This window comes from Scyliorhinus canicula, chromosome 18 (assembly GCF_902713615.1).
Source record: "Scyliorhinus canicula chromosome 18, sScyCan1.1, whole genome shotgun sequence".
NCBI lineage: Eukaryota > Metazoa > Chordata > Chondrichthyes > Carcharhiniformes > Scyliorhinidae > Scyliorhinus > Scyliorhinus canicula.
The window spans coordinates 74,523,417-74,546,144 of NC_052163.1; the positions used below are offsets into that span (position 1 = coordinate 74,523,417).

The following is a 22,728-nucleotide window of genomic DNA, read 5'->3' on the forward strand; positions in this document are numbered from 1 at the left end:
TGGGATGTCTCACCACCAACCGGGGCAGCAAATTCCAGACTCCCATTACCCTCTGCATAAAAAAAAATTCTCCTTCATGTCCCCTCAGCCTACACCTTCTGCCACTTATCTTGAATCTGTGTCCCCGGGTTCTAGAATTCTCCATCAAGGGAAACAATTTTATTCAGTCTACTCTATCGCTCCCCCTCATAATTATGTACACCTCAATTAAGCCATCCCTCATCCTTCTTTGTCTAAGGAAAATAACCCCAATCTTTCCTAACATTTCTTTTTTTATTTAAATGCTGGCCTTTTTTCCCTACCGTTCTGCCAGGAAATCTAGGAAAGGCTGCCACCGCCTGAAAAACCCCTGTACTGATCCCCTCAGGGCAAATTTCACCCTCTCCAATTTGATGAACCCCGCCATATCGTTGATCCAGGCCTCCACGCTTGGGGGCCTCTCATCCTTCCACTGAAGAAGAATCCTCCGCTGGGCTACTAGGGACGCAAAGGCCAGAACACCGGCCTCTTTCGCCTCCTGCACTCCCGGCTCCACTGCAACCCCAAATATTGCGAGTCCCCAGCCTGGCTTGACCCTGGATCCTACCACCCTTGACACAGTGTTTGCTACCCCCTTCCAAAATACCCCCAGTGCTGGGCATGCCCAGAACATATGGGCATGGTTCGCTGGGCTCCCCGAGCACCTAGCACACCTGTCTTCGCCCCCAAAGAACCTACTCATCCTCGTCCCGGTCATATGAGCCCTATGTAGCACCTTGAACTGTTTGAGGCTAAGCCTCGCACATGAAGAGGAGGAGTTCACTCTTTCCACAGCATCCGCCCACGTCCCCTCCTCAATCTCCTCACCCAGCTCCTCTTCCCATTTACCCTTCAGCTCCTCCACCGACGCCTCGTCTACCTCCTGCATTACTTGGTACATGTCCAAAATCCTCCCCCCGCCAACCCACACACCCGAGAGCACCCTGTTCTGGACCCCACATGGGGGCAACAGAGGGAACCCCGCCACCTGTCGCCTGGCAAACGCCCTTACCTACGTATACCTAAAAATGTTCCCTGGGGGAGCCCGGAACTTTCCTCTAACTCACCTAGGCTCGCAAACTTCCCATCTACAAACAGGTCCCTCAACCTCCTAACACCTGCCCTGTTCCAACTCAGGAACCTGCCATCGATTCTCCCTGGAACAAACCGGTGGTTCTTCCTTTTCGGGGACCCCATTAAGACCCCCACCACCCCCCCGTGCCGTCTCCATTGCCCCCAAATTTTGAGGGTAGCCGCCACCACCGGGCTCGTGGTATACCTCGTTGGAGGGAGCGGCAACGGCGCCGTTACAAGCGCCTCCAGGCTCGTGTCCACACAGGACGCCATCTCCATCCTCTTCCATGCTGCCCCTTCCCTGTCCATTACCCACTTACGCACCAATTACACCACTTACAGCCCAATAGTACCCACAGAGGTTGCTTTCCTAACATTTCTAGCCTGACAATATTTTTGTAAGCCTCTCTCCAGAGCAATGATGTCCTTCCTGTATTGTGGTGACGAGAATTGCACACAATACCAGTATCTTATACAATTCCAACGTTGTATCCTTACTTTTATTTCCTGTATCTCTGCCAATGAAGGAGACCATTCCAAAACAACCGTGTCTACTTGAACTGATGCCTTTAGGGACCTGTGTACTTTTACGCCAAGATCTCTCACTTCATCTACCCCTCTTAGTATATTCCCATTTATTGTGTACATAATTGTTTGACTTCCCTAAATGCATGACCTCTTCTGTGTTAAATTCCATCTGCCAGGGCAGCATGTGGCGCAGTGGACTGCGGTGCTGAGGATCGGGGTTCGAATCCCGGGTTTGCACATTCTCCCCATATCTGCATGGGTTTCAACCCCACAACCCAAAGATGTGCAGGTTAGGTGGATTGGCCATGCTAAATTGCCCCTTAATTGGAAAAAAAAATAATTGGGTACTCTTTAAAAAAAAAAAAAAAAAATTTAATTCCATCTGCCACTTATCGCCCACTTCAATCCATCTGTATCATTTTGGAGATTATGGGCCGATTTCAATGGAAACATTTCTCAGTTCATTTGTGGCATGAGGTACCGGGAGTTTCCCACCGGCTCTGCTGGTGAGTTCCCCACCGCTATCCAATGACACCCTAGTCACTTTTTTAGGAATCTTCTCACCGGTTTAGCCCACACTTTGAATTTTTTTCAGCACTTGGGACCAGAGATTGGGCTGCCACTTTGAAAGGGTGCCCCGATCTCTAAGTGAGTTTATGGGTCCTCCACACTCTCCACCCATGGCCAATGTCACCCCCCACACACATGGGCACGGTCCCATACCATCCTGTTATGGGGTCCCTGAGGGTACCCCTCTTCAGGCCCCCCTTTCCAGGACCATCACCTATTGCCCCACCACCCAGAGACCCCTACATACCTGCCATGAACGCCCCCCACCCAAATCTGCACACCCGTCAAACCCTTCCGTCCACACTCCCTTCATGGGCATGCTCCCCGCCGCCCTGCCCCTTATCCTTGGCAGTGCCACCCGGTCACCCTTGTACTGGCAATGCTCCTGTCAGCTTGGTAGTCTAGGGTGGCAATGCCAAGGTGCCAGCTGGGGCAGTGCCACGGTGTCTGCGTGCCAGGGGGAGGACCAGGCAGCCACCCTTCACTGACCCTGACCACCCAGTGGTCTCCAATACCCCGGGAGATTTCCCAGGCGCTGTTCCATTTGTGTGGACCAGGGCTAAACGAAGCCCGGCTGCAGCCTCACTGGGGAGGCCAGTTGATCCCAGGTAAGCTCGCCAAAGTCGGTTTTAAAACTGACTTCGTCGAGCACCGTTTGGTCACACCCCTTTTGGGACCGATTCTGATTCCGATGCCTCGGGGGACTTGGGTAGCTCCCGTGAGGCGTGACTTGGGTAGCTCCCGTGAGGCGTGAAGGCTGCCGGGAAACCCACGGGAGACCTCTCCCAGCATCCACTGACCATACGGCGCTTGAGCAAGAGCGCAACACGGCTGGTGGATCATACCCTATAGCTATCTTCTAAACTGTCCACCACTCTGCCAATCTTTGTGTCGTCTGCAAATTTCACAATCGCGCTCCACACATTCATGTCCAAATCATTAATATATAACACAAACAGTGAGGGTCCCAATATCGAGCACTGAGGAACATCACTTGATACAACTATCCAATTGCAAGGGCAACCATCGACCATTATCCGTTGTTTCCTGTTACTAAGCCAACTTTTTATCCTGTTTGCCCCATTGGCCTGGATCCCATGGGCTTTCATTTTCTTGCTGCAATGTGGGACTTGTCAAATGCCTTGCTAAAATCCATGTACAACACATCCACTGCACTACCTTCTCGTCACTTCCTCAAAGAATTCAATCAAATTTGTGAGGCAAGACCTCCCTTACAAACCCATGCTGACTATCCCTAACTAGTCTAACTATGTGATAGTTAATCCTATCTCTTAGGATTGATTCTACTAATTTCCCCACCACTGGCATAAGACTAACTGGCTTATAATTGTTGGCATTTCCTTTGATCCCTTTTTAAACAATGGAACCACGTTTGCGTTTCTCCAGTACCTCCCCTACATCTAGTGAGTATTGGAAAATCATCCTCCGAGCATCAGTTATCTCCTCTCGGACCTCCTTCAGTAGCCCCGGAAGCAATCCATTTGGCCCTGGCGTCTTAACAACTTTCAAGGATTACAATCCTTTCTCTTTATGATTATCCCATCCCTGGGCAGCACGGTGGCATAGTGGTTCGCACTGCTGCCTCATGACGTCAAGGACCCGGGTTCGATCTCGGCCCAGGGTCACTGCCTGTGTGGAGCTTGCACATTCTCCCCGTGTCTGCAAGCTTGTGTGGAGCTTGCACATTCTCCCCACAACCCAAAAAATGTGCTGGGTAGATGCATGCTAAATTGCCCCTTAATTGGGGGAAAAAAAAGAATTGGGTACTTAAAATTTCTTTTAAAAAAATGATTATCCCATCCAGTATCTCAGAGTTCCTTCTAGGCTACTATATCTTCATCATCCATTTTCTTTGTAAGCACGAAGACAAAATATTCATTTACAACCTTTCCCACAGCCTCTGTATGTACATACAACTTCCCTTCTTCATCTCTGACAGGTTCCACCTTTTCTTTAACTAACCTTTTAGAATTAATATATTGGTAAAACATATTTGCGTTTTCTTTAACTTTACTTGCTAATCTTTTTCTCATGCCCTCTCTTTGATTTCCTTATTTCCTTTACAATCTCGTCCCTGCTCTTTCGAATTCCCGGCTCCTCGCTCTTTCAAACTCCCGGCTCCTCGCTCTTTCAAACTCCCGGCTCCTCGCTCTTTCAAACTCCCGGCTCCTCGCTCTTTCAAACTCTGGGCATATCTCACTCTATCAAACTCCCGGCTCCTCTCGCTCTGTCAAACTCCCAGCTCCTCTCGCACTGTTTCAAACTCCCCCCTTCTCTCGCTCTATCAAACTCCGGGCTCCTCTCGCTCTATCAAACTCCGGGCTCCTCTCGCTCTATCAAACTCCGGGCTCCTCTCGCTCTATCAAACTCCAGGCTCCTCTCGCTCTATCAAACTCCGGGCTCCTCTCGCTCTATCAAACTCCCGGCTCCTCTCGCTCTATCAAACTCCAGGCTCCTCTCGCTCTATCAAACTCCGGGCTCCTCTCGCTCTATCAAACTCCGGGCTCCTCTCGCTCTATCAAACTCCGGGCTCCTCTCGCTCTATCAAACTCCGGGCTCCTCTCGCTCTATCAAACCCCTGGCTCCTCTCGCTCTATCAAACTCCGGGCTCCTCTCGCTCTATCAAACTCCGGGCTCCTCTCGCTCTATCAAACTCCGGGCTCCTCTCGCTCTATCAAACCCCTGGCTCCTCTCGCTCTATCAAACTCCGGGCTCCTCTCGCTCTATCAAACTCCGGGCTCCTCTCGCTCTATCAAACCCCGGGCTCCTCTCGGTCTTTCAAACCCCGGGCTCCTCTCGGTCTATCAAACTCTGGTCTCCTCTCGCTCTATCAAACTCCGGGCTCCTCTCGCTCTATCAAACCCCTGGCTCCTCTCGGTCTTTCAAACTCCGCTACATATTAGAGTATTTACCTCTGTGGGCTGTTCACTGATGGCACCAAAATTAAATTGAGATGATTTTTCTACAGTAAAGATAGTAAAAGACATCATAAAACATAGACTTGTGAAATGGACAAATACAAGACAGGCTTCCAGAGGACAAATACTGACAAAATGGCAGACATTTTGTAGATGGAATTTATACAAAAGTGTCACAAGTAAGTTTACATTAACACTGCAATGAAGTTACTGTGAAAATCCCCTATTTGCCATACTACGCCGCCTGTTCGGGTACACTGAGGGAGAATTGAGAATGTCCAATTTGCCTAACAAGCGCATCTTTCGAGACTTGTGGGAGAAAAACCTGAGCTCCCGGAGGAAACCCATGCAGGCATAGGGAGAACGTGCAGATTCCGCACAGACAGGGACCCAAACCGGGAATCGAACCTGGGACCCTGGAACTCTGAGGCAGCAGTGCTAACCACTGTGCTACCCAGCCGCCCATAATGCAGCAAAGCATTTTGTGTGAAAGCATGAGTGGTAAAATATACTAAATGGTATAATTTTGAAGGTGGTTTAGGAACAGCGAGAAAGTTTGGAGTGTTTACATATCCAGGTATTTGAAGGCGTCAAGACAAACTAATAAAGCTGTCAAAACAGCATATAGTACAATAAAAGTGAAATACTGCAAATGTTGAAGATTTGAAATAAAACCAGAAAGTGCTGGGAAAGCTCAGCCAGTGTGGCAGCATTTGTGGAGAAAGAAAGAGTTACGGTTTCAAGTGCAGTAAGACTGCTTCAGAACTTGCAAATGTAGGATTTTTCACTTTATAAATAAAGGTGTGTAGTACAGAACAAGAAAGTTGTATCATACCTTTGTAAGTCAGTGGTAAGGTCTCATCTCAAATATAATGTTCATTTCTGGTCATTAGATTTTAGAAGGATTTGAATGCTTTAGAAAGGGTTCAGATGTGATTTACTAGAATCATACCAGGGGTGAGGGACTTCCCACTACATGGCAAGAATAGAGCAACTGGGATTGTTCTGAGATGAGAGAAGGTTAAGGGGAACTTTCATAAAGGTGTTAAAAATTGCAAGGTTTTGATAAAATAAATAAGGATAAACTTCTTATTGGCAGTGTAGCCATCTGGAATGGCCACTTACAACCAGGGACAGGGAAACTCGCAAAGCCTAGCGGGTAAAATGGATAAAGCAAGATTCAGGCAGGCTCAGAGCCTGAAATGTATATTTGCAAGCAAGGAGTCCAGACAGTATCTAAACTCTGACCAATTAGCATTCTGATGAGCGGATTAGCATTTGATGGCCCATCTCCACCAAGACAAAGGGCTGGTACTTGAACGACCGGTACAGTCACAGACATTTCGGCACCGCTCCCTGTTCTAGAAAAGCGTAAACAACAGGGTCAGTGACCGCTTGGGACACACCCAGCCATCCAGGCACCTGCCCATTTATTGGTTAGAAATCGAACATCGTGATCGGGGATCACCCAATTAGTGGGGTCCAAACTGAAGGAACGCCCAAAAGAGCGTGAAAACCCCCAAGCATAAGAAAAGAGTCCGCCATATGTTTGCCCCCTCTTGGACCTGACGCCCCGGCTACATCTGTTTCCAAGTGCAGCACCACCAGAAGCAAGTCCAAGTTCAATGCTCATTACCAGACGGATGAGCCTAGCTGAGCAGCAGTTACTTCTCCAGACTCGATAGATCCAGAATCGAACAGCGGCCACTGTTCCTCTGGCTTAAGCCGGGTGCCTGAAGTTAAGTACAGGTTGTCATAGTCGATATGTGTAGTTAACTGGTAGTATTTATGTTGTGTAAATAAAATACCCTTGAACTAACTAACTGGTGTATGGCTCTTTGATCGATAGCCGGTTGAACCTTGTGGTGGTATCATTTGATACCTGGCGACTCTGAGCATTAGAATATAGATACCAAAAGAAAGGAGGACAAACTCAATGATTGCCGTAGTTACAGCAGAGCCACAGAAAAGGCAACAGCAGAAAGTTCAGTAACCAGAGGCCGGAGATTTAATCAAATTGACAAAAAAACTGGGATTTGAGGTTTTTTAAATTAGTGAGGTGCTCTGATGTGGAATGTATTTCCTGAAAAGTGCTGTGGAAGCAGATTCAATAGTAATGGTCAAAATGGATTCGGATGAATATTTGAAAAGGAAAGATGTCGGGCTACTGGATAGGACTTATAAGGAGTTTGCCCAGCACAATGGACTGAATGATCTCCTTCGGTGGAAGATGATTCTGTTTGCAGCAGAGATTTGAGATGTCATTGAGACATCCAAAAATACTTAATTTATAGTGATAAGTAACTGATTATGACTATACTTTGGTAGGTGAGGAAGAGTTTGCTTTAAAAACTGGATAGGATTGTTGATGCTTAACTTTGATATTCGTAAGCCATTTTTAAGACTTTCTAATTGCTCAAATCCAATTTTATACTTTTCAGCTCAACTGAGGATGTCAAAAAAACTAATAATCAAGCAAATCCAATGAAAGGTATGCTATAGATTCTAAACAGTGTGAAAATAATCTGAAGTTTGGCTTGAATGATACTATTAGAAGCAATTATTTGTATATATTCTTCTATATAATATGGATTTTTTAAGACAAATTTAGAATACCCAATTATTTTTTTTTCCCAATTAAGGGGCAATTCAGCATGGCCAATCCACCTAACCTGCACATCTTTGGTTTGTGGGGGTGAAACCCACGCAGACACGGGGAGAATATGTAAACTCCACACAGACAATGGCCGGGGTCGAACCCAGATCCTCAGCGCCATAGGCAGCAGTGCTAACTACTGTGCCACTGTGCCGTCCCCTCTATATAATACGTATAGCTGGAACTCAACCTCTCCAGTCATAAAAACTGAACTTACTGCAGTCCTCTAGTTTAATTGTGAAGGTTGTTACATCCAAAACACTTTCAGAAAGGCAGAGAACAATAACTTGCATTTTTAGAAGTTTTGAGTGTTGCTAGTAGCGAAACCACAGGAGAAGTAAGTCTTTAAAATTATGTTTTGAAGTTTATTAGTTAGTATTTAGCTGATCTGTACAAGAGTTCAATATTGAAGATGTTTGTTTCCTGGTGTGTATGGTGCTATGTAAGCTAGTGTTTCTTCCTGTTTGTGTATTTAGGATTGTAACCTGCAAGCTTCTTTGATCATGGGTGTTGATCTTGGTTGATTGCAGGAGGCTACAGAGTTGTAAGATGTTTGTTCTGATGTTCCAGGGACTTCAACCTGAAGGCCCCATTTGAGCTCTTTTCTCTTGTGTGAACAGATTTGCTTGATGTGGATTGAAAAGTTAGGAAAAGAACAGCTTCATTAGACTATGCGTCCTGTTGGCTTGTATGAATTGACCTTGTCTGCAAAGTAGTCAGCAGTCCCTGGCTGTAGTGAGGGAATCAGTGGACAGCACTAAACTGGGATCCAGCAGCCGAGGTGTGTAAAAGAAAGGTGAATGGCAAATGAATAATTTTTAGTGTTTTTCTGGTAATCTGCAAATATTTGCTCATTTTCTGTAATAATACTTGTCTGCAAGATATTACAGATACTAAATCAAGCCTGATAGTTCAGACCTGGATTTATTCAGTATTCAAGAGTTTAAATGGAAATTTGGGCCAGGATTCTCCGCGCCCCGCCGGGTTGGAGAATCCCTGGGGGAAGGCGCAAATACCGCCTCGCCGTCCCGACCCAGGCTGCCCTATTCTCCGGCGCTGTTTTCCAGGAGCCAGCGGGATTCTCGCCACGCCGGTCGGGGCCGTTGACAGTGCCCCCCCCCCCCCCGGGGCGATTCGATGGGCCGAATGGCTGTCCACTTTTGGCCAGCCCCGCCGGCGTGAATTACTCACCTCACGCACGGCAGGACCTGGCAGGTAAGTATGCGGGGGCAGTCCTGGGATGAAGGGGGGATCCGACCCCAGGGGGGACACGGTGGCCTGGCCTGCGTTCGGGGCCTACACATCCCGCAGGCGGGCTGTTTCCGTGGGAGCCACCTTTCCTCCATGCTGGGCCCCTGTGGGGCTCCACCATGTTGCCCGGGGACCGGCACGGAGAAGAGGACCCCCGCGCATGTGCGGAAATACACCGGCCGGTCCGTGCATGCGTGAGATGACGCCGGCTGTTCCGCACTTGCGCAAACTCACGCCGGCTGGAACGGCGCCAACGATTCTGGCGGCAGCCTAGCCCCCGAAAGTTTGGAGAATTTCTCACTTTTGGGGGCTGGTGACGCCGGAGTGGTTGGCGCGGTTTTCCCGCTGGCATGGAGATTTAGTCCCCAGAAGGGAGAATCCCGCAACTGATATCTGCTAGTAGCATTTTGACAAGGTGGTTGGGAGGGGAAGAATAAATAGTAGGATTAAATTTTAAGTGACGTTTGGCTGCCCAGTTGGAGTAATTTTGTTGCTTTCAGACTTTGAGTTTTGAACAATATTTGTATTTTGTAATGCTGTATTACAAATTCTGTGATTAAGAGAGCGTCTTGAAGTCATTTATGAAGTACCTGGACTGCTAAAGTTTATTTTAATTATTTAATAATGAAGCAACTTTTTTTTTTAAGTATAATGTTCTGGAGAGATGATTAGCACAGTTGTTAGCACTGCTGCCTCACAGCATCAGGGACCTGGGTTCGATTGTACGGAGTTTGCACGTTCTTCCCGTGTCTGTTGGGTTTACTCCGGGTGCTCCGGTTTCTTCCACAGTCCAAAGATCTGCAGGTTAGGTGGATTGGCTATGCCAAATTTCCCCGTAGTCTCCAGAAATGTGCAGGTTAAGTGGGATTGGGATGTACAGGTTAGGTGGGATTACGGGTATAGGACGGAGGAGTGGGCCGAGGTAGGATACTCTTTTGGAGGGACGCTGCAGATTCAGTGGGCTGAATGGCCTCCTTCTGCACTGTAGGGATTCTGGAAGATCCTATGGAAGTGTAAAAGTTAGATTGCATCTGAACGCTGGAGGAGCACTTTTTTGTGAAAATATGGGATGAAAGTTTGCACCTGTCGATTTGTCTCAACAGAGTTCTGAACTTGACTTTGGTGTTTGCTGCCTTCCACATTGTACTCTTATGAAGGTTACATTGATTCTTCTCATGCTTGGTTCTTGATTAGCCATGGTTTCATTGAATGGCGGAGTAGGCTTGAGGGTCTGAAAGGCTACTCTTATTTCTTATGTTCTTGATCGGTCTGCTAGGTAGTGACCTCTAATGCTAGGAGTTACCACTGATTGCTGACAACTGGAACCCTTACAGTCAATATTGAGGTTGGATGTGTAAAACGTTCAAATGTTAGATATAAGCAAAGTGAAGTCATTAGGAGTAGTGAGTATTTTTTGCTGTGTCAAGCATGGTGCTGGTTTAGCACAGGGCTAAAGAGCTGGCTTTTAAAGCAGACCCAGGCAGGCCAGCAGCACGGTTCAATTCCCGTACCAGCCTCCCCGAACAGGCGCCGGAATGTGGCGACTAGGGGCTTTTCACAGTAACTTCATTTGAAGCCTACTTGTGACAATAAGCGATTTTCATTTCATTTTCATTTAAAACTGGTTAGGCCAAGCAATAGTGAAACATAATGAGAAAGCTCAGTTCATGGTCTACAGAGTTTGCTTTGCTGTTTTCTGAGCAAATGTAAGCCAAAAGTTATTGTTTTTATATTACTGATTAATGAGCATTCCTGTTATTAAGGGCTGTCCAGCAACCATAGTACTTCGGATGCCAAGGGCAAGAACCCGTTGGTGGGTGACCGGTGTTCTACAAAAGAAGGAACTTGCGTAAAGAACCTCTCCATTAAAAATGGCACGGTGAGAATTGTATAAGTAATATGAACTGTCACTCTTTTTTGTGTTAATTATCAGATTTAATTTGGGGACAAAGAGGATGGATAGTGTGTCACAGTACACTTACAAAAGACGTGTGTAAAATACATCTGTAGTTTTGACATTGAATATATACCATTGTTCTCTGCTAAATCTGAAATGCAACTCTGATCCTTTGTCAATCTTAAATCCTCTTATAGGACTGATGGTTGGAGCATTTTTCCATTCAGCAACAACAACTTGTTATATAACACCTTTAACATAGAAAATTATTCAAGATTTTCGTGCATGCATCAATGCAAGATATCCTGGAAGCTGTTGGGGTGCCTTCAATTTGCCCCAGTCACAGCCAGTCAGATCTCCCACAGGTCTTTGTGCCTCTGAACTGAGTCAGTAGACAGCTCTTTGGAGACAGGGATATGGCTGATGATGCTCCTGAGGAGCCCTACCACTGATGCAGAGGAAAAATGAAACCAGAGACATCTGAGCATAACACTGATAGAGCAGTCATTGAGTTGCTCCAGGTGCAATTAAGGTGCCTGAACAGATCTGGGAACACCCTTCAGCATGTACCTACAATGGTGTTCTGAATGATAGGGGTCTGGTGTACAAAATATTACTTTTTTCTCATCTTCTACTTTTGACATACCTTGCTCCTCTAGGTTAATGGCCATTTTGTGGGTTGGAAACATCAATAGAAATGACTGGACAATGGAGACTTTTGTTTTTTTTTTAACATTTTCAAATACATTAAGATAAGTGACCTCGTTATAAATTGCAGATGTCGTTTATACAGACATATAAAGTCTTCCTCTTCCACTTCCTTTAAAGTGACAAACCATTGGTGAGTGCAAGCATGCACTTGGTTACCTACTGCATCTGACTATTGTTGCAGGTTACTCTTTTCATCATGGACATCAACACAAATGCCTCAGACATCATGGAACTCATGCTAGGGCTGGACTCCCAAGTCTCTCTTCAAGGGTGCGCAGTGCCTCTACAATAGCTGACAGAACCCTTCCCATTTCTGCTCCATGGTGTCGTCTTTGTGGATGGTACCCAAATGTTCAGCATCTGAGTTCAGCTGAGCACAGCTCAGAATATTCTGTGTCCTCTGGATACTCTCGACTCCTGTTATTGTCTCCAACACTTGCTGCTACTTACTTGTGATTTGCACTGCACGATATGACAACCAGTTGTTTCCAGTCACATCTATTTGCTTTGAGAGGCTGCCCTCTTCCCATCTGCAGGGCACAATAGTTCTAGTCCTCTATATGCAGTCTGACTTCTCGGAATGCGTCAGAGAACCAGGAGGCAGACTTCCCACATAGCACATTGATTCTTCAGATTTGTAGTGAAGCCATTCTGACCCTTGACAGAATCCCTTAATATCAGCATCTTCAATTGACAGGTGTGCCTCATCATGACACCCATAAGACATAGGAGCAGAATTAGGCCACTTGGCCCATCGAGTCTGCTCCACCAGCCAATCATGGCACATTCCTCACCTGAGGAAGGAACTGTGCTCCGAAAGCTAGTGATTTGAAACAAACCTGTTGGACTTTAACCTGGTGTTGTAAGACTTCTTCGTGTGCTTGGTTGTTGATGGTTCTTGATCGTGAGGATATGGAGATGTTGCATACATCTGCAATCCAATGACCACTCCATGTGTGGTCAAATAAAATATGTATTTGTATCTTCAGGCTAAAACTGAATCGGACCACAAAAGGTCTATAGCGGAGGAGGGTAGAAATGTGACCGGTCCCAAATCAAGTTACAGTCCCAAAGCTAAGAATGACCGAGGACAATCTGGAGACAAGTAAGTGATGCTGCTGCTGCTGCGTCTTACATTGTTATTGCTCAAACAGCATAAAATGTTGGAGAAGATTTTCTAAAATTGTATTACCCTATTCTCCTTGTGTATTATATATGTCCATTATTCATCTGTGTTTGTAAGTATTTTGTTATTTTGCTTTGCTAGTATAATTCGATTTCTGTACTCATTGGAGTTTAGAAGGATGAGGAGGGGATCTTATTGAAACTTGCAGAATACTGAGAGGCCTAGATAGAGTGACTTGGAGAGGATGTTTTTCCATTAGTAGGAAAAATTAGAACCCAAGGGCACAGCCTCAGACTGAAGAAACAATCGTTTAGAACTGAGATGGGGAGAAATTCCTTCAGCCAGAGGGTGGTGAATCTGTGGAACATTTTGCCGCAGAAGGCTGTGGAAGCCAAATCACTGAGTGTCTTTAAGACAGAGATAGATAGGTTCTTGATTAATAAGGGGATCAGGGGTTATGGGGAGAAGGCAGGAGAATGGGGATGAAAAACATGTCAGCCATGATTGAATGGTGGAGCAGGCCCAATGGGCCAAATAGCCTAATACTGCTCCTATGCCTTATGGTCTTTATAGAATCATAGAATTTACAGTGCAGAAGGAGGCCATTCGGCCCATCGAGCCTGCACCGGCTCTTGGAAAGAGCACCCCACTTAAGCCCACACCTCCACCCTATCCTGTAACCTAGCAACCCCATCTAACCTAAGGGCAATTTAGCATGGCCAATCCACCTAACCTGCACATCTTGTCGTCAACTGCTCAAGAGTATCACATAATGAACCAGTTTCCTTTTTCATTATTTTTAGAAATATGTTTATTAAAAAATGCTCATAACAAACACAATCAAACAAAACAATTAACCAACTTTTAAAAAACATTTCGTAGTACGCAATTCATTTTTTCCAATTTAGCGTGGCCAATCTCCCTTGCCTACACACATTTGGGTTGTGGAGGCGACACCCATGCAAACACAGGGAGAATGTGCAAACTCCACATGGACATTGACCCAGAGCCAGGATCGAACCTGGGACCTCGGCGCCGTGAGGCAGCAATGCTAACCACTGTGCCACTATTCTGCCCACAATTAACCAAAGTTACACAATAAAAGAACAAGACTAACCAGCAAAATCCGATGTTAAATTAACCACCAAAAACTAAACTAAAGGCCCTAACAGCTGACAGTGACCTTAAAAAGGACATTAATGGCTGCCATCTTAGGTAAAACCCTTCTCCCTCCTCTAATGATGTAATTAACCTTCTCCAAATGTAGAAAAGACATGAGGTCAACCAGCCAAGCTAAGGCACTGGGTGGAGTAGGAGACCTCCACCCAAGCAGAACTCTTCTCTGGGCTATTAATGAGGCAAAGGCAAAGACATCTGCCTTTCCTACCATCTGATGCACAGCGAGTAAGACTCCCCGAAAATGGCTACCAGCGGAAATGGATCCAAATCACCATTGAGTATCTCCAACATGGTGTTGAAGAAAGAGACCCACAAGCTTACTAGCGTGGAACAGGACCAGAACACATGGGTGTGGTTGGCCGGCCGCCGAAAGCAACGCACACACTTGTCATCCACCCCAGAGAAAAATCACCTCATCCTCGCTTTAGGAAAATACGCCCTGTGCACCTTCTTGAATTGTATCAGACTTAGCTGAGGTTATGAAGATGTCGAGTTGATCCTGTGAAGGGCATCATTCCATACCTCATCTTTCAGAATTGGACCCAACTCAATTTTCCATTTCGCCCCCACTTCACTCAATGGAGCTCAGAGGATATGCCATATATGCCCGAAATAGTCTCCCCGCTGGCCCGGCCAAAGACAAAATCCCTTCAACAGGGAAAAGGGTGATGCCAAGGAAAAGGAGAGAAAAGCTTCGCGCGGAAGAATCTTAAATCTAAAAACTGGAACCAGGCAGTTGGAATTTCTCCGCCAGCTCCTTAAAACTGACAAACCTCCCCTCCACAAGCAGGTCTCCAAATCTCCCGGTTCGGGCACCGAGGGGAAAGGGACAATGTTCAGCAGGCCACGTATATTGGCCGACAATTGCCAACCCTTAACAAAGCTGTCTGATCCACCTCTGGGAGTCATGGCTCCAGCCGCAGCGCCACCATTTTGGCAAGTAACTTAACATCCGCCTTTAAGAGTGATATGGTTGATATGACCCACACTCGGTTGGGTCTTTGTCTTTCTTGAGAATCAAGGAGATAGAGGCCTGTTGTGTAGGTAGAGGTCAACGAACCCTGGGATAAGGAATTATTAAACAATCCAAGATTATTTATCCAAGATTAAAGGGACCAACTGCTCTGCAAACGTCTTATAAAAATTAAATGGGGAAGCCACCTGGGCCAGGGACTTTACCAGTCTGCATCAACCCAATGCATTTCATGATTTCAAAAGCAGCATTAACCTGAGTGGCAGAAACCAGGCTGCTGTTCGAGTCACATACCTGTACGGTATCCCCGGAAGCTGCCTGTCGCTTCAGCTGGTGAGCTAAGAGGTAACTGGCCTTCCCCTATTCATAAAACACTCTTCGAGCGTTGCAGCTGGCCCATCGCTCTGTCTGTTGATAATAGCTCAAATTGTGTCTGCAACTATTTCCTACTTGCCAACAACTCTGGGGTTGGGGCAAGTGAGTACTGGTGGTCCACCTCAAGAATGGAGTCCACCAGCCTCTGCCGCTCTGTCCTTGCTGTCTTCACCATGTGCACTTTGTAAGAGATAATCTCCCCCCTGAGGACCACCTTAAGGGCTTCACACAGAGTAGAAGGTGAGATTGACTCACTTTTATTAAATTTTATATATTCCCCAATGACGGTTGACATGCGTTCACAAAATTCCTTGTCTGCTAATAATATTGTGACCAGCCTCCACGGCAGATGCTGGGAGAGACCTGACTAGTGCCAAATCAGCAAAGTGTGGGGCATGGTCTGAAATCACAATCGCTGAGTAAACAGCCGCCACTCAGAAGGGAGAAGAGCTACCCACCACAAGCAAATTGATCTGCAAGCATACCTTTTCTTTTAAAAATAGAGTACTCAATCTCTCCCCCCCCCCCCCCCCCCCCCCCCCAAGTTACTAAATTCTTAATATATAACTCACGATCAGCATCAGAAAAACCAAACTTATGGGTCAGGACATAGAGACTCCACCTTCCATCAACATTGACCTCGATCATCGGCAGCTTCACATACCTTGGAGCAACAACTAGCAATCTGTTCTTGATAACAGCAATCAGCATCAGGATGGCCAAGGATGATTGATTGATTTATTGTCACATGTCTGAAGTACAATGAAAAGTATTTTTCTGCAGCCAAGGGAACGTACACAGTATGTGCACAGTAGACAAAAAGAATAATTTTAAAAGTACATCGACAAATAGTGATTGGTTACAGTGCGGAACAAGGGCCAATCAAAGTAAATACATGAGCAAGAGAAGCATTCGACATCGTGAATAGTGTTCTTGTAGGGAACAGATCGGTCCAAGGGAGAGTTGTTGAGGAGCCTAGTAGCTGTGCTGGTCTTCAGATTTATGTATCTTCTGTCTGATGGAAGGGTCTGGAAGAGAGCAAAGCCTGGGTGTGAGGGGAGTCTGACAATGCTGTCTGCCTTCCTGAGGCAGCGGGAGGTGTAGACAGAATCAATGGGAGGGTGGCAAGCTTGTGTGATGCATTGGGCTGAGTTCACACACTGCAGTTTCTTGCGTTCTTGGGCCAAGCAGGTGCCACACCAGGCTGTAATGCAGCCGGATAGCTCTCTACGGCACATCTGTGGAGGTTTGTAAGAGTCGATGCAGACATGCCGAATTTCTTCAGCTTCCACAGGAAGTAGAGACTTTGTTCGCCTTTCCTGACTGTTGAATCAATGTGAGTGGACTGGGACAGACTGTTGGTGATGGTGACCCCCAGGAACTTAAAGCCATCGACCATCTCCACTTCGGAGCCTTTGATGTAGATGGGGGGTGGGGTGGTTGTGCTATGCTTCCTGAAGTTGATGATCAGTTCCTTGGTTTTACTGACATTTAGAGGTTGTTTTCGGTGCACCATGCAACCAAGTGATCTATCTCCCTTCTGTAGTCTGATTAGTCGTTGTTTTGAGATACGACCCACCACAGTCGTATCATCCATAAACTTATATATCGAATTGGAGTTAAATCTTGCCACACAGTCGTGTGTGTACAGGGAGTACAGTAGAGGACTGAGCACACATCCTTGAGGGGCCCCGGTGTTGAGGACTATTGTAGAGGAGGTGCTGTCACCTATCCTGTCAGATTACGGTTTGTTGGTGAGGAAGTCAAGGATCCAGCTGCACAGGGATGGGTCAAGTCCAAGATTGTAGAGTTTGGTTATTAATCTTTTCGGGATAATGGTGTTGAAGGCGAAGCTGTAGTCTGAACAGCAGTCTGACGTAGGTGTCCTTGTTGTTGAGGTGTTCGGGTGTTGATTATAGGGCTACAGCTATGTCAAAATTGAAATGTTGAGCATGGACCAACAAATTAGCCAAAAATATAAAGCTTCATGTGTTACCAGGCTTGTGTCGTCAGTGCCCCCCTTTACAGAAATGAGGCATGGACAAATTCCGCAAGCTACGAACAACGGCTGGGCAGTTTTCACCTGCACTGCCTCTGATGAAAATTGGGCACTGCCTCAGATAAATATTGGGTAGTTCCTGGCAAGGCGGAGTGCTGAGTGTAGAAGTGCGCTAGCATGCAGGAATCACCAACATATTTGCTCTCTTGACGCTAATAACAATATATATATTTTTTTAATTTGCTCTCTTGAGTCAGCAGTGACACCATTGTCTGGGTCACGTGTGGAGTTTTCACATTTGCATTGGGTTCCTACAGTTGCTCCTGTTTCCTCCCACAGTTAAATTGCGCACCATATGTCTTGACATTGGTGGATAATTGGCATTTTCTACTTGCCAAGAGAGCATTAGCTGATACTGCACATCTGACTCAGTAAAACGAAAGGAGGATCCTGTTTCAAAGTGTCCTCCCCCCTCCAAATCCAACCTCCCTCCTTCCCTTCCCCTTCCCTCTTTCACTTCCCTCCTTCCCTTCCCTTCCCTTCCCTCCTTGCCTTTTTGCCTTCCCTTCCCTCCCCCACATTCCCTCACCCCCCCTTCCCTCTTTGCTGTCTCTTCCGTTACCCAGCTTCGTTTCCCCACCTTCCCTTCCTCACCTTTCCTTCCCTTCGTTTCTTCCTCACCTTTCCTTCCCTCCGTTCCTTCCCTCCTTTACTTTCCCCTCTTGAATGCCACCCTATCACTCACCTTCACATAAAGGAAAGGAGAGGCAGTCCTGCAGGGGATACTCATGGAGTAGGTAGAGGATAAATTCCACCTGGAGTGTGCGGCCTTCACTCCCCTTCAGGATGAAGGGTGAGAAATCCTCATGGAGCAGGGAGAGATTAAGCGCATCCCAGGGAGCATGGCTCACAGCATTCACCTTCAGGAAGAGGAGCGAAGAGGCGGACCTGCTGTAGATACCTGCAGATTGGGAGGAGGACTGTCAGAGAACCCGGGGAGTGTACTGAATTTGGGGGAAAAGGTGAACAGTGACCTCACAGCAAAACCGCAAGTTGATTGATCAGTGAGTAACTGTTCTTGGGGCGATTGTGGAAATAGCTGGAAATTATGAAAACATAAAGTTTTAAATCATTGTAAGTAACTAAAGTATGTTGAGTATTAGTCGGATTTATCAGTGAAAGTAAGGTTATCACAATTGTATAATTTATTAATTTAAGGCTTCTTAAAATAAAGTTCAGATAAGTAAACCAAAGTTAACATAAATGAAGTTACGGCATAGAGGACAGCTTGGTCACATTGAATACATATCCTGTCGGATGGGGAAGTTGTGGACGCTAACAGTGACCTAGATGACCACGTGCCGCCAGTGTCCCTAGCTGTATTTCAGAACTCGAGTGGCGGTAGAATCGCTGTGGTGCATCCACAAGGCTGAGAGCTATGTGGGTAGCACATTCAGCGAGGTGGCCACGCCATAGGTTAGGAACACGGAAGCTGAAATTGCATGGGTGATTGCTAGGCAGTCCAAGAGAACCAGGCAGGAGCCTCTTGAAGTCCCACTAGCTATTTGATTTTCTGTTTTGGATGCTGGCGAGTGTGTTGGTTTCTCAGAGGAGTACACATAGGAAGCATAGCACATTTCCTCAGAGGAAATTTGTGGCACCATGAGTGCCTCAACTGTGCAGAAGGGGAAGAAGGGCCGCACGGTAGCACAAGTGGATAGCACTGTGGCTTCACAGTGCCAGGGTCCCAGGTTCGATTTCCCGCTAGGTCACTGTCTGTGCGGAGTCTGCACATTCTCCCCGTGTCTGCGTGGGTTTCCTCCGGGTGCTCCGGTTTCCTCCCACGGTCCAAAGACATGCAGGTTAGGTGGATTGGCCATGATAAATTGCCCTTAGTGACCAAAAAGGTTAGGAGGGGTTATTGGGTTACGGGGATAGGGTGGAAGTAAGGGCTTAAGTGGGTCGGTGCAGACTCGATGGGCCGAATGGCCTCCTTCTGCACAATATGTTCTATGTTCAAGAAGAGGGGAAGAACAGTAGTGATAGAGGATTCATTAGTCAGGGGAATAAACAGGTGTTTCTGTGACTTCAGGATGGTTTGTTGCCACCCTGGTGTCAAGGTCAAGGATGTTACAGATAAACTATAGACATTCTTCTGGGGAGGTTGAACAGCCAGAGGTTGCAGTCGACGTCGGACCAATAACTTGGGTTGAAAGAGGAATGAGGGCCTGAAAGCGGTTTCAGGAAGGAAATTGGAAAGCAGGACCTCGAATCCAGTAATTTCAGGATTGCTTCCAGTCCCAAGTGCTAGTCAGCATAGAAATTGGAGAATTGAACATGTAGAACAGTGCAGGAGAAGAGGGCGTTAGATTTCTGAGGTATTGGGACCTGTTCTGAGACAAGTGAGACCTGTACAAGATGAACAGGCTGCATCTTATAGTACTAGGACTAACATCCTTGCAGGAAGATTCACTAGTGCTTTTGGGGAGAGTTTAAATGGGTTGGGAACCTGAAAGAGACGTCAGATTTGAGACAAGCAAAACTGGTAAAAAGAAGTAGAAAAGTAGAAAGCATAAATAGAAGGCAAAGCAAAGGATCCGAGTGAGAATAATGTTAACAAAGCAGAATTAAAGGCACTCTCTCTAAATGCACATAGCATTTTAAAAAGGTTGATGATTTGAATGCAAAAGTTGAGATTAATGGGTATGATTTAATTGCCATTATGGAGATGTGGCTATGGGGTGACCAGGGTTGGGAACTGAATATCTATGGATATTTGTTATTTTGGAGGGGTTTCAGTTTACACATAGTCTGGATTAACCAAATCCCGAATGCTGTGGAGGAGTATTTCCTGGTATGTGTACGAGATGGGTTTCTGAAGCAGTACATTGAGAAGCCAATTTGGGATTAAACTATTTTGGATTTATTGTTGTGTAATGAGAAAGGGCTAATTAATAACCTTGTTAGAAAGTAGCCTTTGGAAAATAATTACCATAAAATGGTAGAATTTCCCATCAAATCTGAAACCAGGATCTTAAATCTGAAAAAGGAAATTATGATGGTATGAGGGGTAAATTGGGTATAGTGAATTAGAAAAATGCATGAAAAGATTTGTCGGCACAAATCTGGTGATCTTGATTAATATGGAGATTTCTTGATTAATAAGGGGATCAGGGGTTATGGGCCGAAGGTAGGAGAACGGGGATGAGGAACATATCGACCATGATCGAATGGCAGAGCACACTCAATGGCAGAATGGCGTAATTCTTCTCCTATATCTTATGGTAGACAAGCAATAACTAGTATTTAACAAAATACTATACCGCCTGCAACAGAAATACATTTCTTAAGGCATAAACACCCAAAAGGGAAGGTGAGTTAGGACCCAGCAAAGGGGGACCAAGGAACTGAAAGAAATGAGAAAGAGAATATGAATGCAAACTAATGAGGAGCATAAAGGCGGACTGTAAAAGCTTCTTTAGGTATGTGAAAAGGATAAGATTAGCTAGGACAAATGTGGGCCCATTACAGGTGGGACCAGGCAAATTTCCAAGGGAGACCAGGGAAATGGCAGAGAAACTAAGCAATTACTTTGCATCCGTCTTCACCGAAGAAGAAACAAAACATTTTCCAGAAATGCTAAGTGGCCACGGGACTATTGAAACTGAAGCACTAAAAGAAAGTAGCATTAGTAAAGAAGTAGTACTTGAAAGGATAACTGGATTGAAGGTTGATAAATTCCCCATACCAGATGAGCTTTATCCCAGAGTGTTGAGGTATGTGACTAGAGAGATACTGGATGCATTGGCAGTTGTCTTTCAAAATTCTATAGATTTTGGAACGGTCCTGCAGACTGAAAAGTAACAAATGGAACCCCAATATTTAAAAAGGAAGAGCGTGAATGAAGAACTACCAGATCTGCTAGTTTGATGTCAATAATAGGGAAAATGTTAGAATCTATTATAAAAGACGTAATAACTGGAAACTTGGAAAAGAATGGTAATATTGGGCAGAGTCAACATGGATTTATGAAAGGCAAATCATGTTTGAAAAATTTGTTGGAGTGTTTTTGAGGATGTTAAAGGAGAACCAATGGATGTATAATTGGATTTTCAAAGGGGTTTAGAAAAGGTCCCACACAGGAGGTTGGTATGGATTGCTAATGGGCAGAGAGTAGGAATAAATGAATCATTCTCAGGATGCCAGACTGTGTAATGAGATCCCATAAGGATCAGAGCTGGGGCCACAGCTCTTCGCAATCTATGTAAATTATTTGAATATGGGGACCAGTTATTTTTTATTTTTTATTTTTTTTAAAATAAATTTAGAGTAGCCAATTATTTTTTTCCAATTAAGTGGCAATTTAGCGTGGCCAATCCACCTAACCTGCACATCTTTGGGTTGTGGGGGTGAAACCCACGCAGACATGGGGAGAATGTGCAAACTCCACACGGACAGTGACCCAGGGCCGGGATTCGAACCCGGGTCCTCAGCGCCGCGGTCCCAGTGCTAACCACTGCGCCACATGCTGCCCTGGGACCAGTTATAATATTTCCAAATTTGCTAATGACACCAACCTGGATGGGGATGTAAGTTGTGAGGAGGGTGCAAAGAAACTTCTCGTGCACTTGGACAGGCTAAGTGAATAGACTAGAACATGGCAGATGGAATTAAATGTGAATAACTGTGAGGTTATTCACTTTAGCAGAAAACAGAAAGGCAGATTACTTCTTACACGGTGAGAGGTAGGGAAGTGCAGTTGTCGAAAGGCACCAGGATTCCTTGTTCATGAGTTATTAAAAGATAGCATGCAGGTGCAGCAAGCAATTAAGAACGCAAATGGTATGTTGACCTTCATTGTGAGGCGATTTGAGTACATGAGTAAGGATGTTTTGCTGCAGTTATGTAGAGCCTTTTGAGACCTCACCTGGTGTATTATGCACAGTTTTCGTCTCGTTGGCTAAGGAGAGGGAATGAAATGGAACTTCACAATATTAATCACTGGGGTGGCATGTTGTCTTATGAGGAGAGATTGAAGAGACTAGGAGCGAAATTCTCCGACCCCCCGCAGGGTCGGAGAACCACTCGGGGCCGCCGAAGCTTCCGCCCCCGCCGTGGCAGAAATTCTCCGCCACCCAGGAATTGGCGGGGGCGGGAAACACCACCCGCCGATCGGCGAACCCCCTGCAGCGATTTTCCGGCCCTCAATGGGCCGAAGTCCCGCCGCTGGGAGGCCTCTCCCGCCGCCGTGGTGCCTCTCCCGCCGCCGTGGTTTGAACCACCTCTGGTGGCAGCGGGATCGGCGGCGCGAGCGGGCCCCCGGGGTCCTGGGAGGGCACGGGGCGATCGGACCCCGGGGGGTGCCCCCACGGTGGCCAGGCTCGCGATCGGGGCCCACCGATCGGCGGGCGGGCCAGTGCTTTGGGGGCACT

General features: G+C 46.3%; 1 protein-coding gene across 1 annotated transcript in view; it reads left to right on the top strand.

Moving 5' to 3' along the window:
- The window catches only part of LOC119953006 (scaffold attachment factor B1-like), a 77,062-nt gene that overhangs the window by 14,875 nt on the left and 39,459 nt on the right, over positions 1–22,728 (top strand). The window contains exons 4-6 of the mRNA XM_038776762.1: positions 7,571–7,620; positions 10,800–10,915; positions 12,634–12,749. Coding sequence (XP_038632690.1) covers positions 7,571–7,620; positions 10,800–10,915; positions 12,634–12,749 — 282 coding nt within the window. The remainder of the gene's footprint in view (positions 1–7,570; positions 7,621–10,799; positions 10,916–12,633; positions 12,750–22,728) is intronic.